The sequence below is a fragment of the Ovis aries genome, chromosome 14 (genome assembly GCF_016772045.2).
Source record: "Ovis aries strain OAR_USU_Benz2616 breed Rambouillet chromosome 14, ARS-UI_Ramb_v3.0, whole genome shotgun sequence".
In the NCBI taxonomy this organism is placed as follows: domain Eukaryota; kingdom Metazoa; phylum Chordata; class Mammalia; order Artiodactyla; family Bovidae; genus Ovis; species Ovis aries.
In genome coordinates, this window is record NC_056067.1 from 39,557,467 (window position 1) to 39,574,117 (window position 16,651).

General features: G+C 41.7%; 1 protein-coding gene across 1 annotated transcript in view; it reads left to right on the plus strand.

Annotated features, from left to right (window-relative positions):
- The window catches only part of HYDIN (HYDIN axonemal central pair apparatus protein), a 347,988-nt gene that overhangs the window by 220,543 nt on the left and 110,794 nt on the right, over positions 1–16,651 (plus strand). Inside the window, exon 24 of the mRNA XM_060398473.1 lies at positions 15,938–16,045. Within this exon, the coding sequence (XP_060254456.1) occupies positions 15,938–16,045 (108 nt within the window). The remainder of the gene's footprint in view (positions 1–15,937; positions 16,046–16,651) is intronic.

Here is a 16,651-nt window from a genome sequence, read left to right on the forward strand (position 1 = left end):
GTTGGTGATGGACAGGGAGGCCTGGCATGCTGCGATTCATGGGGTCGCAAAGAGTCGGACACGACTGAGCAACTGAACTGAACTGAGGGCTTAAATCAATATGTTATAAATCGATAACAAATAGATATTTACAAGTACATAGGCTTAGACACTTCTGAATAATTTGGGATGAAAAAAATCACAATGAAATTTACTAAATACTTAGATTGAATGACGGGCTTCCCTGGCGGCTCAGCGGTAAAGAATCCACCTGCAATGCAGAAGATGTGGGTTTGATCCCCAGGTTGGGAAGAGCCTCTGGAGAAGGAAATCACAATCCACTCTAGTATTCTTGCCGGGAAAACCCCATGGTCAGAGGTGCCTAGTGGGCTATAGTCCATGGGGTCACAAAGAGTCAGACACAATTTAGTAAATAAACAAGAACAACAGATTGAATGAGATTGGAAAAAAAATAGTGGTAATAAAAGCTAAAGTGTAGTTAAAGATTTTTTTATTGGATTATAGTTGGTTTACAATGTTGTGTTAGTTTCAGATGATTCAGTTATGTGTGTACATATATTCATTCTTTTTCATCCTCTCACAGAATTTGAGTCGAGTTTCTTATGGCTATACAGTAGGTCCTTGTTGGTTATCTATCTTTTATATAGTAGTTCTGGTTGGTGGTTTAGTCGCTAAGTTATGTCCAACTCTTGTGACGCCATGGACTATAGCCTGCCAGGCTCCTCTGTCCATGGGATTTTCCAGGCAAGAAGACTGGAGTGGGTTGCCATTTCCTTCTCCATTATATAGTAGTATATGTATGTTAATCCCGAACTTCTGATTTGTCCCCCGACCTCCCCATGCTTCCCCTTTGGTTTTCAGTATCTGTAAGTCTTATTTGTTTTATAAATAAGTTTGTTAGTATCATTTTAAAAACTTAGATTCCACATATGAGTGATATCATATGGTATTTATCTTTTGCTGTCTTTAGTGTGATCATCTCTAGGTGCATCCATTTTGCCACAAATGGCATTACTTTGTTCTTTTATGACTGAGTAAATATTCCATTACATGTATATAGCACATCGTCTTTGTCTGTTCCTCTGTTGATGGACATGTAGGTAACTTCCATGTCTCAGCTACTGTGAATAGTGCTGCAGTGAGCATTGGGGTGCATGTATCTTTTCGAAGTATGGTTTTATTCAGATATATATGCCTGGGAGTGAGACTGTTGAATCATACGGTGGTTCTCCAGACTGTTCTCTATAGCGGTTGTACCAGGTTACATTCCCACAAACAGTGTAGGAGGGTCGCTTTTTCTCCACACCCTCTTCAGCACTTACTGTTTATAGACTTTTTTGATGATGGACATTTTGACTCGTGTAAGGTTATACCTCGTACTTTTGATTTGCATTTCTAGTGATAATTAGTGATGTTGAAAATTTTTTCAGATGCTTTTTGGCCATCTGTATATCTTCTTTGGAGAAATGTCTATTTAGATCTCCTCCCCATTTTTGATTAGGTTGTTTGTTTTTTTGATGTAGAACTGCAGGAGCTGTTTGTATATTTTGGCAATTAATCCCTTGTCAGTCAGTCACTTTGTTTGCAAATATTTTCACCCATTCTGTGGGGACAGGCCAGGCATGCTGCTCAGCATTTTTGAATATGCAGGACAGCCCCCAGCAACAAAGAATTATCTATTCAAAATATTGATAGTGCTTCCATTGACAAACTCTACTTTAGATGCTTATGTTACAAAAGAAGGGAGGCTGAAAATTAAGTTGAACATTTACACCTTTAGAAGTTGGGTAAACAGATAATAAATAAAGTCAGAGAGAATAGACAGAAGGAAACACTAAATGTATGACCAGAAACTGATGAAAGAGAAAATTAAATAAAATACAAAGAATCAACAAAGCCAGGAGTTGGCTATTTGAAGAGACTATCAATAAAATTGATAGATTCAAACAAGACTAACCAAAAAAAAAAAGAAAGACACAACTATTGCTGGGAATACACAAGTGACATAACTACAATTGTGCAGATATTAAACGGCTGAAATTTTCATGAGTAACTTTATGGAAAATTTTGAAAATTTGGATAAAATGGATAAATTCCTAGAAAAATATAACTTCTGAAAACTAACTTAAAAAAAAGAAATCCACCATTTCACGCCAGTCAGAATGGCTGCAATCCAAAAGTCTACAAGCAATAAATGCTGGAGAGGGTGTAGAGAAAAGGGAACCCTCTTACACTGTTGGTGGGAATGCAAACTAGTACAGCCACTATGGAGAACAGTGTGGAGATTCCTTAAAAAACTGGAAATAGAACTGCCTTATGACCCAGCAATCCCACTGCTGGGCATACACACCAAGGAAACCAGAATTGAAAGAGACACGTGTACCCCAATGTTCAGTGCAGCACTGTTTATAATAGCCAGGATGTGGAAGCAACCTAGATGTCCGTCAGCAGATGAATGGATAAGAAAGCTGTGGTACATATACACAATGGAGTATTACTCAGCCATTAAAAAGAATACATTTGAATCAGTTCTAATGAGGTGGATAAAACTGGAGCCTATTATACAGAGTGAAGTAAGCCAGAAAGAAAAACACTGATACAGTATACTAACGCATATATATGGAATTTAGAAAGATGGTAACGATAATCCTGTATGCAAGACAGCAAAAGAGACACAGATGTTTAGAACAATCTTTTGGACTCTGTGGGAGAGGGAGAGGGTGGGATGATTTGGGAGAATGGCATTGAAACATGTATAATATCATATATGAAACGAATCGCCAGTCCAGGTTCGATGCATGATACTGGATGCTTGGGGCTGGTGCACTGGGACGACTCAGAGGGATGGTATGGGGAGGGAGGTGGGAGGGGGGTTCAGGATGGGGAACACGTGTATACCTGTGGTGGATTCATGTTGATGTATGGCAAAACCAATATAATATTGTAAAGTAATTAACCTCCAATTAAATAAATTTATATTAAAAAAAAGAAATCCAAATGGTCTTTAAATCATTGAGGAAATTGAATAGTTTCAAGCTTTTCTATAATAAAACACTAGTCTTGATAGACAAAAGCAGGTTTTTCTAAGCATTCAAGGAACAAATAATTCCAAACTTACACAAATTATTTTCTATATTACTAATTTTTTATTGAAGTACAGTTGATGTATAATATTGTATAAATTACATATAATATAGTGATTCACAGTTTTAAAGGTTATACTCCACTAATAGTTATTATAAAATATTAGCTATGTTTTCTATGTTATACAGTATGTCCTTGTAGTTTATTTTATACATTTCACTTCCCTGCCCCAATATTGATCCCATCTTCCCTCTCCCCACTCATAACCACTATTTTGTTCTCTATATCTGTGACTCTGTTTCTTTTTTGTTATATTCACGTTTGTTGTATTTTGTAGATTCCTCAAATATGATATCATATAGTATTTGTCTTTCTCTGTGTGACTTACTTCAGTTAGAATAATGTTGTTATCCATCCATGTTGTTGGAAATGGCAACATTTCCTTCTTTTATGGCTGAGAAGTATTCCATTATACACACACACACACACACACACACACACACACACACACATATATATACACACATACACACACACACACACACACACACACATATACACACCACGTCTTTATCCCTTCATTTGTTGATTGACACTGAGGTTGCTTCTGTATCTTGGCAATTGTAAATAATGATGCTATGAACACTGAGGTACATGTATCTTTTCAAATTCATGTTTTGGGTTTTTTTTCCAATATATACCTAGGAATGGAATTGGCAAGTCATATTATAATTCTATTTTTAGTTTCTTGAGAAACCTCCATACTGTTTTTTACAGTGACTGCATCAACTTATGTTTCCATCAGCAGTATTTGAGGATTCCCTTTTCTTCACATCCTTTCCAGCATTTGTTATTTATGTTCCTTTTTATAACTCTTCTGATAGGTGTGCAGTGATAGCTCATTATAGTTTCAAAAATTTGCTTTTGTCTGATAATTAATGATGTTGAACATCTCTTCATGTGCCTATTGGACATCTGCATGTCCTCTGGAAAAATGTCTATTCAGGCAGTCTGCCCATTTTTAAATCAAATTATTTGTTTTTCTGATGTTGAGTTGTATGAGCTGTTTATATATTTTGGGTATTAACCCCTTATTGGTGATATCATTTGCAAGTATTTTTTCTTCCATTTAGTACATCTTTTCATTTTGTTGATGGCTTCCTTTGTCTACACAACTCACAAACTTACATAACTCTTGAGAAATAAAAGAGAAAATATTACTTGTCATTTTTTGAAACTGAAGTAGCCAAAACCAATTAAGCCAGATCAGAGACATAAATATTTCATGTCATTATCACTCATTAATTTAAAAATGTGAATGCAAAAATCCACCAAAATGTTAGCAAATTGAATCCAGCAGGATAAAAAGATGGACTATCATGACCAAGTTGGGCTTATTCCAGGAATGCAAGGTTGAGTCAAGATATGAAAAATCTAAACATTCATCACTTTACTATTTTAAAGAAATATGGTCCTTTCAATAGATTAAAGAGAAACCATTTAATAAAGCTAAACAACTGTTCATGGGAGAATTCCTCAACTCAATCAAGGAGAGCTTGAAAAACAATAATATGTTAAAATTGTTTCCTTTAATATCACAAACAAGACAAAGCTGCATTTCTATTCAGTAATTTACTAAAGAGCCTGGCCTGTGCAAGAAGATACAAAAATAAACAAGAGGGGCTAGATTTAGAAAGAAAGAAATGAAACTGCCATGTTATGATTACTTATATAAAAAACTCAAAATAATCCATAGCAGATTATTAGAGTTAGAAAAAGAATTTAGTGAGGATGATGGATGGGTATGAGTTATAAAAGCCAAATGCATTTCTGTGTACCAGCAGCAAATAAAAAAGAGAATACAAATTTTTAAATGTAGGAATAAACTTAACAAAAATTGCAAATATCTCTCTATATAAAATAACTTTATTAAAACTCATTTTCAAAGACATAAATACAAGGTGAGACATACTATGATCTTTGCTTTAAAAGACTCAGTTTGTTAAAGATATTGTATTTCTCCCCAAAATTATAGTTTCAATGCACTTATAATCAAAATCCCAACAGGTTGATTCTAAAATATTAATATATATGCAAGAGCAAAGGGACAAGATTAGTCAAGTCCCTCCAAAGTGGGAGGTCTTTCTCTACTGGATAACACATTAGTATGAAAATATAGTGATTTTAATAGTGTGGTATTGGTGCACAGATAGGCAAATGGACTAAAGAACAGAATAGAGTCCAGAAACAAACCCATAAATGTATGGAAACATAACTAAGTTTGCCGGGGTCCAGCCCCAATGGATCCAGGGTAATTCGAAGGGGGGACGGCATAGCGAGGAAAAACTTACTTATTTAGAAATATAAAAGAGAGATTAGGAAAGAATAGTGTAGTAGGAAAATTAGTGGAGAAAAGAGGCTGAATAACCTGGTTTACGTGGAAAACTAATTAAACCTCAAGACAAGATGTTTGCACCATCTATGTTAGGCCACCAGCACCTGTTTGAATAGTGGAGGGTGCCCGTCTTAGGCTCCCTCTCTCGTGGGTCTTAGAAGCCAGGGCAAGTAAGTATACATGGTGAGCCTCCCCGCTCCAGATGGGAATTCAGCCTGAAAAGGAGAGGGAGGGAGAGGGAGAAAGAGAGAAAGAGATTAGACATGGGGGGAGCCAGATTTCCAAGAAACCAGTTCGAGAAGCTGGTCTGAGAAACTGGTCCATCCTTTATTGTTCATAAAGGCTTTTTATACCTTTTCTTGTACATAGAGATCAATGGATAATATAAAATTATGCAGTGTCAACAGCCCTGACTCTTATCGAGACCAGGCTTTCTCTCTGCATACCTAGTTGTATACACAAGTCTTAGGTAACTTACATCATCTTCTGGCCAGAAGGCCAATTAGCATTTTACAGCCCTTTTCTGATAAGGGTAATAGTGTTGTCCTTCCCAAAGTCTGGTGCCACTCTCAGAAAGCACTAAATAAAGTTACATTCTGACATAGCAAGGACACAACAATTTATAACAAACAAAAAGGAGTACAGTGATTTATAACAAAGAGAAAATTAATTAACTCAAAAGTCTAGTGTTGCTAACATCAAAACTACTATATTCCTATTTCTGCATCCCGATTACGTTAATATCCTCCCAGGTGCCTAAAAGATAAAGGATATGGAGGCCTGGCGGCAAACATTAACTCAACAATGGAACCCTTCACCAAACTAATTCTTAGCTCTAAAAGGCTCTATATCTTTAAGATGTTTTAAGCTTCGTGCCTCTCATGGTTGGGGGCTGTAAACAATCCAAAAGTTGTAAAAGTCCGGGCAGACCGGTCAGATAAGTTAGAAACCCATCAAAGGGGTTTAAACCAAGACATTCTTTTTATATGCAGGAGACTGTTGGAGCTCTAAGTTAACTTTTTCCAGAGAAAGGTGGTAATGTCAGAAGATTATAGTATAGCAGACAGTAAACAGATTTTGGTTTCAGGGTAGATGCTCAGACAGAGGACCCCTTGAGACCTGACTCGCCTTGCCCATCAGGCTTTTCCGCATGACCTTGTCCTGGGTAGGCTCTCCCATGCTGGCTCCCGGCATAAGTTGAAATCATAAAACAAAGGAGAAGGAATGGTATATTCAGTGAATAATCTAGGGACAATCCACTATCTATGGAGGAAAAAAAGCCTAAATGCATCCCTAAACTCACACTATTCAAAATCTAATTCCATATGGGTTAAAGACATAAAAGTCTGAACTTTAAATATGAAAAAAATGTGGGATGATGCCTTGATGATCTCTGAATAAAGGGGAATTTCTTAAACAAGGTAACAAAAAGCACAGAACCTTAAAGAAACTTTTCATGGTTTCTGCCTTAAATTTGAGAACTTTTATTCCTTTTTACACCATAGAAGAGAATGAAAGACAAGTTACAAACTGAAAAAGGTTTCGGCATACACATTACCTTCAAATTATTAGAGTACATAATACATAAAGCATGCCTTTGAAGGAAAAAACATGTAATTCAATTTTAAAAGGGAGGAAATGAACAGTTATTTCACAGAAGAGATCTGAATGGCCAGTAAGCATATCAAAAGATGTTCCATCTTATTAGCAATCTTGAAAATGGAAATGAAAACAACAGCTGGGCACCATTGCACACCCACCATATTAAATGCAGTATGACCATACTGAATGTTGTTGAGGGTGTGGAGGTTAGAAGCACATGTGTTGATCATAGGCGTGTAAACCAACACAATTACTTCGGAAAGCAACACGTCACTCACTGAGCATTGATCCTGAACATTCCCAAGGCTATGCCTATCTGGTTTTGTACCATCTTTCTTTGGTTCTGCTTCTGTCCTCAGCCCAGTTGGTCAGTACGTGCCATCAGTTTTTCCTCAAAAGTGTTTCCTGGATCGGTCCTTCCTTTTAGCTCCCAGCCAGCCTCTCACTCAGGCATCCCTCCTTCCAGGTTCCCACCACACTGCTAGACAGCTTGCTTCCCTCTAGCCCACACCACATATTGCTTTTCTTCAGGCTACCGCTTTCATCATCTCATTTCCTCCTCCCGACATCTGTTGCTTTTCAAGGCCAGACTTTCCATCTGTGCTTCTCTCCATCAGTAATCTCTGTCTTACCAGAGAGAGAGATTTTTGGCCTCTAGCTTTCTGCCCTCAGCACAAGGGCTCCACAGCTTGAAAAGCCCTCCTCTTAATCCTCTTGTGTCAACCACCATCTCTGTATGAGGAGCCAGAGGAAAACAGTACTCTAGTCACACCTTTCACTCCCTGGTTCGATTTAAGCTGGCTCTTGGCCCGTCGCTTAACTGAAACTGCCTCTCTCGGTCAGTAATGATTTCCAACCCAGTTGAAGCCCTTTCTCACTCCACAATGTTCCTTGGCATTCACTCTTGTTTTATTGTGAAATTACATCCTGTAGGCAAAAGCGTGTATAATACATGCACATAGCTTCAGAATAATAGTGAATTCAACACTTACATCTTACTACCCTCATCATAAATACAACACCATTGGTAAATCTGAAGCCCCTGATGAAAGAGAACAGTGTGAGGCCAGCCCCCAGCCGTCCTGCTTATCCTCCGTGCTGATGCCCCTGGAAGCCCCCCAGGCCTCCCATAGCCCATTTATCTAGAGTCTCCTCTCCTGCTATGATGGGCCAGCTAAAAACAGGGGATCAAATTTGCCTCTGGGACTAATGGGAGGGTTTCACACCATGTTTCAAGTCTGAGCTTCCAGAAATAATTTCCTGCCTTTGTAGTCAACCTGCAAGTGACTCCAGTCTAAGAAAAGGGCGACTTTTCACTCTTCGTATTTAACTTAAAAGTGATCACCATGTGAGGAATCATCCAGTCTGCTTCTGTTTGCAGTTTAATTTAGTCCAATTTCCTGAGATACGTTACCCCATAGGGAAATGAATTGGGCTGCCTTTTCATTTCAAGTGTTATGAAACTTCTAGTACTGTTTTTATGTTATTATAGAAGAATTCTAGTTGCCTTATTTTAGATTCATTCTTTTTAAGGCATCTTCTCAGTGTCTCAAATTCAGTGGAGGGCGTCAGGCTTTTAGATATTCAGTGTGAACTAACCTGGCTTCTAAAGGAATCAATGGAAAGTTACAGGTGCACATCTGAACCTGGGTTAGGATGACATCTGCTTGCTTCATACAGTGATCTGATTTATCCACGTTTGTATTAATTAAGATTTCCCAACTCCCCCAAAGCTAGCTATATCTACTAAGAGCCAGACATTAAAGAAATTGACAATTTTTGAATGTCTGGCCCTTAGTAGATATAGCTAGCTTTGGGGGAGTTGGGAAATCTTAATTAATACAAACGTGGATAAATCAGATCACAAGGAACTGTGTTCAATGTTATATGGCAACCTGGACAGAAGGAGAGTTTAGGGGAGAAGGGATACATGTATATGTATGGTCAAGTCATTTTGTTGTTCACCTAAAACTATCACAATGTTGTTAATTGGCTATACCCTAATACAAAATAAAAAACTTAAAATTTTTTAAAAGAAGAAATTGACTTTAAAAGCTGTCCTGTTTTGGAGACATTTCTGAAGCTGATTGTAAGGGAGATTTCACAGCCCACCTGTTCGGCAGCATGTAGCAGTGGAGACACCTTCTGGAGCTTTTATAGAAGTGGTCATTTATCACAGAAGTCCCTCTGGAGAGCTTCAAGGTAGACTCTGGGCACACCCCTCTACTCTTACCTTCCAGCAAAACTGTAGGAAGTCACTTCAGGGGCAGGGTCAACTGTATCTTGCTTTCCATATTTAGATACAGTCAGAATGGGTCCCTCCTTTTCCAGAGAAAGCTTTCAGACAATGCACTGTATGTTCCTTATGTGGTAGATTCCAATTACTTTTACAATGAAAAAAAAAAAGCCTACTTTATGAGTCACTGCCTTGGGCATGGCCTGGCATGAAGTAACCAAGGAGGAGCCTTCTCCTGTTGTCCAGTGAAGTGTGAAGAGCATCAGCTTTGGAACCAGGCTGACTTAGCTCAGCCACTGACTTACTCTCGGAGGTTTGTCATCTGAAGACTAAAGACCATCATCATACCTACCTCATCAACCTGTTGTGAGAATTTAACTAGGCAATCCTTGAAAGGAAAGTGAAAGTATTAGTCATTCAGTCATGTCTGACTCATTGCCATCCCATAGACTGTAGCCCACCAAGCTTCTCTGTCCATGGACTTCTCTAGGCAAGAATTCTGGAGTGGATAGCCATTCCCTTCTCCAGGGGATCTTCCCAACCCAGGGATCAAACCCAAATCTCCTGCATTTCAGGAAGATTCTTTATCACCTGAGCCACCCGGGTCAGGAAGATCCCCTGGAGAAGGGAATGGCTACCCACTCCAGTATTCTTGACTGGAGAATTCCATGGACAGAGGAGTCTGGTGGGCTTAAGTTCATGGGGTTCCAAACAGTCAGACACAACTGAGCAAATAAAACATGGGCAGTCCTTAGAAAGTGCTTAATATAATAGTTGAGAGAGAGTAAGAGATGCTAATTGTTGGCTACAGTTCCTTTTTAGGGCCTGTCTTAGTCCATTTGGCCTGCTAAAACAACTACCACAGACTGGCTGGCTTGAAACAACAGACATTTATTTCTTACAGTTTTGGGCAGGCAAGTTGTTCTTAAAGAACCACGGGTGATTTGGTGGATAGCTGCAGGGAGATCCACTGTTCTGGAAGCAGCAGCTCCTCTCGAGAACCTTTAAAAGCACAGTATGAGTAACCTGAGGTCTCAGCTGTTCCGTTGTGTCTTCCCAGCTTCCACCTTAGAACAGGTAGGCCAGTTGGAAGCATTCTGGGACATAACAAAGGGCTCAGGCAGGCTGCTTTCCGCGTGAGAAAGTGTGCAGGTGCCAGATGGAAGCAGATGATGGTGATGACAGTGATGGAGACTAGAGCAGCAATGAGCTGGGAGTCAGGGCTGCCACAGTGGAGGCACGCATGACAGGGGAGTGGGGACGGCAGCCGCAGCGGCGGGAGAGGTGCTCGTCCTCCTGCTGCTTGACTTGCCTCTTCACTTGCCTCTTCCTCTCGGTACTGGGCAGGGAAAGTTGCCAATTGTGAGGGGAACATAGGTGATTATAGTCCGGCCCCTCCAGCCTCCTCCACTGTTCTCCTATTTCCGCCCCCTCTATCTAGCCAGCCACTCAGCCTTGCTCATGGACAGGCTGGGGAGGCGGCAGCAGTGGGGCTGGACCTTGGGCTGCGGTCTGCAGGATGAGCTCCTCACCCCAGGGCCATGGTCCTGCCATCCCACCTCCTAATCTGCGTCCCGCTCCATCTCCATCTCCATCTCCACCTCCTTGACCAAGGCCGCCATTGTCTTTTGTCTAAATGTCTAATACTGTTTTCTGTGTGGGCTTCCTGATTCTTATTTTGTAAAAAAAAAAAAAAAAAATCATATAAATACAGAGAACATCCCATTGGGTTATATTTTCCATCACGGTTTACGGCATGGTTCACAGTTTTGGTCGTGCTAGGGCTGTTCCCTTCAAATCCCTGCCCCTTTCTACAGCCCAGATGAACTTACTGATCTTTTCACTTCCCCATTTAAAACGTTTTAGAAGACTCCCCATTTTCCTGAGGATAAAGTCAGCTCCTTAGTGAGACTTACAAGGCCCTTCAGGGTCAAGCCTTCTGCTCCCCACCCTCCCCCTTATTTTGAAAACAGAATGAAAAATGACCCACAGCAGTCACTGGTGTCCCATCAGTGCTCCTAGCACGGTTTGGAGGTCCAGTTGGAGTTCCAGCAACTCAAGGTTGTGAATGCGTGCTGTTCGACAAGATTGATTTCATTGTCGAGGTGTTTTCTCCTACAATTATACCTCCTATTTCCATTGCTTTAATTTATAATCTGTGCTACATTAAGCAAACCATACATCTTTACTTGTTAGATCTTATCAGCTAGTTTTTTACATTCCCATTCTTCCTCTCAGCTATCTGACCTACGCTTCTCTCAATTTCTTTTTTTTTTTGTTTTGTTTTGTTTATTTATTTATTTTTTTAAATTTTAATATCTTTAATTCTTACATGCGTTCCCAAACATGAACCCCCTTCCCACCTCCCTCCCCATCTCTCTTTCCCTCCTTCCTGCCCTTCCTCCAACACTGCACCTCACAAACTGCCCTAGATTAGATAGGCACCCCCCCATTCCTGCTTCTAAAGGGAGCAGATTATAATCATCACTTTAAATCACATTAAAAGTAGGCAAATTTCGGAGCCTCTCTGAGCACAAACACAAAGCCTCAGCCACGTTTCCATATTTGTTGCCCGGCTTTGTGGTCTTACACTTGCTGATCTTTCCACATTGGGAAGCAAATGACAGACGAAACAGATGGGACTTGCTCAGCACCTTCCCCATCGGCACTCACTCTGCCACACGAGTGGGAGAGGCGGACTGCAGACGTGCACACAGGGAAGACAGCTTGCCTTAGCCCTCCATTGTGGCCCAGAAGGCAGGTTCCCACTGGCCACCCGTGCTGAGGTGGGACACAACTGCATAGTTGAGACTGGAGGGGATGAAAAGCATCACCTCCTCGGCAGCTCAGGGCAGGTGAGGCAGCTCCCACTGAGCCAGGGCAGTGCTGCAGAGGAAGGTGTAACCAGCAGCCACAGCCCCCAGGGGTGGGTGCGTCATCCTAGCGCACCTAGCCTGCGCACCACCAGCCTCTGCTGTGTCAGTAATTTCAAAAAATATTAAACACAAGCCAAACAAAACATACCTGCAGGACGTTTTTATCCAGCCAGTGGCCATTTTCACCCTCTTATATGGATGCTCCCAGAATCCAAGTTTCGATGAATCAGCAAATTAAAAGTCACTGTCTACTACAAGGGTACCCCTCTTTTTCAAGACCTTGTCTACACCGCAGAGACTTCAGTGGCTGTGCAACATACACCATTCCATCTCCAAATGTGGTCTAAACCACAATACACGGCATTACCTGAAACACCAGCCTGTCGTTTGGGGTTTTGTTTGGATGGAACACTGCATCCGGTGAAGGGAGACCAGGAAAGAAGAGAGGTGGACTTCTTTTAATTTGTAACACAAAAGAGTACATCGATCGTAACTTGCACATGAACTGAAAATAATATATGAAAAGGGAAATCGCTGAGCCCAGACCAGCGTGGCTGAGGGACAGTGTGTCTGACATTCACACAGCCCTGTCACAGCTGAGGGGAGGGTTTCTTTGCTGGCTCCTTCGGCAATCCTGACATGGGCAGCTCTGCAACTGGAGCAGTATTGATTTTCCTTGTTTGCCACGCATTCTCTTTTAAAAATAGCTGAATCTAATCCTGTTTGGGTCAGCATAAGAGGAACGTAATCATCTGTTCCTGAGAGCAAAATGAAATTTGATCCAAAAAACTCTCCCAACATTCTATTTCAATTCTTTGAAGCAGGTTTTCCACTTTAATGATAAGTTAAAGCCTTCATTATGATGAAGCTTTCTCTGTCTGCTGCCTGTTAGCAGTGGGGCAGCTTTACTAGTCTCCTTTGTTTCCAAAAGACCTCTTGCTTCCCTGATTTCCAGGTAGCATTGTCAGCTGAGGTGTTGTTTTTCCTCAGGTCTGCAGACACTCTACAACTTTGTATTTTTACTTTTCAGATAGTCCCATATGCTTTTTTCCCCCATCCAAACCACATCCCAGGGGGGTGCAAATTTTGGATGAGAATGCTGTTATGTGGGGCAGGGACCTGCAGAGTCTCCCCAGAGAGTCTGCTGCCCTGGGGTGATTTAATAAATGCTCCAAATCACCCTCTGCTGGTCTTCACTGTCCCGAGCTGGTTAGGCTGAGTGACAGTCCCACATTAATTATCAGCTCCAGCCCGTCACTGTCCTCTGGCCTTTCCTACCCACAATGGGTCCTAAATTTGGCTCTACATTAGAATCAAATTGGGAAGACATTAAACATCTAACTCCTGGGCCCTACTGAGACCGGAAGAATCAGAATTTATCCAAGGATGAGGTTCCGGAGTCTAATGAGCCTCCCAGCACCCAGTCCCTCTGTCCTTTGCCTAGAATGGTATGATTTCAGCCCAAGATAATGTCAGCCAGAGACACCTGACCTGAAAGGAGCCAAATGGAAACCTGTGGCAGATGAAAAGAGCTTTTCCACGCTCTTAGGAGGCCATCCTGGATGGGGATGGGGGTGGAGGTGGAGGTGCAGAAGAGCCAGATTACCCTGCATGCTGCCTACCTGTTCTTGTTCAACCATCCATCCATCCAATCAGACCTGTATTGAGCTCATGCCCTGTGTCTAAGACCCTGGGCTTTGTGAGTGGTGAAGAGGAAAGACCTTGAACCCTGCCCTCCAAGAGCTCACAATGCTCGGGTGGTGCTGGCCCAGTTTCCCCAAGAGGAAACCGAACTGGTCTCTCTTCTTGAAAAGAGCAAGCGGGAGTCAGCTCAAGTCTTCAGCAGGCAAGAAAGTAATGACATTAGTTTTTCCCATCATGCTGATTTTTCTCAATGTGGTAGATAAAACTAGTTTTTAATTTGCTGTAATGATACAAGGTTTTCCTTGAAAATAAGCCTACTGATTAATACCACAATGTGCCTTCACTTCATACTCATTTGAATAGTTACAATTTAAAATACTGAATACCAAGTATGCGTGAAGATGTGGGTTAACCAGAACTCTCATCACTGTGGGTGGTAATGTAAATTGATATAAAATCACCTTGGAAAATGGGCACTTTCCTATAATTTTAAACATACATATACCATACAACTCAGCAGTTCCCTTTCTTGGAATTTACCTGAGAGGAAAGAAAACATAATGTCCACAGAAAGACATGTACTCATTTGTTCTTAGCAACTTTATTTATAGTATTAAAAGCTGGAAAAAGCCAAGGAATCTTATCAACAAGATGATGGATAAACACTCTGGTCATCACACATACTGTGGAATACTGCTCAGTGATGAAAAAGAAGAGACTACTGCCCCTTGCTACAGTATAGATGATTCTCAAAACCACTATGCTGAGCAGAAGATGTCAGACACAAAAGAGTACATATTTAGGATTTCACTTACATGAAACTGTAGGCACAGCTTAATCTACAGTGGTAGAAAGCTGATGAGTGTTCATCTGGAGCCAGGGTTGGGGGTTGACTGGGCAGAAGGCACAAGGGAACTTCTTAAGATGAAGAACATTTTAAGTGCTGTGTGCTTTAATATGGTAATGATTATACTGGGAAGGTGTGTGTGTATATATATATATGCAAAAATTCATGAAACTGTATGTTTAAAGTGAGTGCATTGTGAATGTTAGCTATACCTCAATAAAATGGATTTATTAGGTGATACTCAACAAGGCAGAAATCATGAATTCGGAGGGCAGTGGGACATTTGAAGTTTAGGAAATGGCACTCAGGGGAAGTGGACAGTATCCTAAAAAATGTGCACGTGAAATGCTGTGAAACTTCAGAGGAAGATGGGAAGTAGTAGGAGCTTCATAAAACAGATAACATTTCTCCTGAACCTCTTGAGAAAAAGTAGACAGCACATGGGGTCAGAATGAATATCTAAGTGAAATTGGGTTGAAATTAATATCAGGGGCCTGAGATGGGAGAGGGGAGGTATCCTTAAAAAAGCCCCTACACCCTGGGAAAACAGTAAGAATGGGGGTGACCCCACCACTTTGGCCTTTATGAGGTCCATTCTGTGAAAACTGAACATAAGACCTGGACATAAGGCCTTTAGTACCAGCTGGTGCAGCCACCCGCTTTCCCCCTCGGCCCTTGGGGGCTCTGAGAACTTGAGTGGTGACAAAGCAAACTGGCCAGGCCAGGACCAGGGTGAGGCAGTCAAGCCACCCAGAGCAAGCATGATGGGAGGCAGGGTCCCGCAAGGGCTAAGCCCTCACTAACAGGACCTGAGAGTGTGTGCGTCGCAACCTTACCCTGCTTTCTGCTAAGCTGGGAGCAGGAGCCCGAGTGACTCATTAATTCCTGGCTGTGCCTGCATGCCCCTGCAGGCCACGCACTGTGTTAGAGGGCGTATTAGATACAAGTCCCCAGGGAGCTCACAGTCTAGCAGGAAGGGGGAGAACAGTGTGTCAGGGGAAGCCCGGGGGCCACAGGTTCTCAAGGAAAAGACACTTGACCCATACTGGAAGGGGCTGATCAGCAAACTTTTGGAGAAAGTGAAACCTCAGTTATGAAATGAGGAAGGTCAGTCCAAGAGAGGGGTGGGGCAGTCCCGTCTCAACCTACCTGGTCTAGGAGTTAGAGTTTGGCCTCCAAGAAAGAGCCCACCAGGCATTGACCTGCAACAGCTGATGTGACTGTGTTCCCCTGTCCACCCTATGTTTTTGTAGGTTTGCGCTGTCCCAGGGGGAGTCCACCCCAGTAACCTTGGCATCTGTCAGCTCGGCTGCGGTCCCAGCAGTAGAGTCCCTCGAGATCGACCCAAGTGATTTTGTTAAGTAAGTGCAAACTCAAAGCCGCAATGTGTTTCTTTAAATAGCGTTCTTTTCTCTACACTGAATTCTATTCTCAAACTCATTCTTCATATCCTTCATTTATTCTTCCAGCAGTTGAATGAGTGCCTCCTCTGTGTTAGTCCCTTTGCTGGGCATCTGGGATCCGGAGTTAAAAATCATCTCTGCTGTCAGAGAGTGTAGCCTCCTGATTCCCGAGGGACTGAGCCCTCCCTGTCACGTTGCCTTCTCCATCTGCCCAAGGTCTGCAGCCAGGGTCAGGTCAAGTTTATTTAGAAGGCAGAGAAGGATGTGACAATTGGCCAAACCTGGTAGTCTCACAATAAAAATGTTCCAATAAATGATGAAGCTTAACACTGAGCACTCAGGGGCACATCCAAATTGTCTGAAGGGTTGCCTGAGCTTTTGAGAACTTCTGTAAGTCAGATAAGGGCTTCATAGGCCAGGAAAGAAGGGTTAGGGCCTCTGGGAAATTGGCCAGTTTGATGCCGTAGCCTGCATGTTTGGGGACAGGGAGTAACAGAGCGCTGACCAGCTTGAGAAAAGTGTCTCTTGAGGGAGAACCTCACTTATTTGGGGTGCAGCAGATGA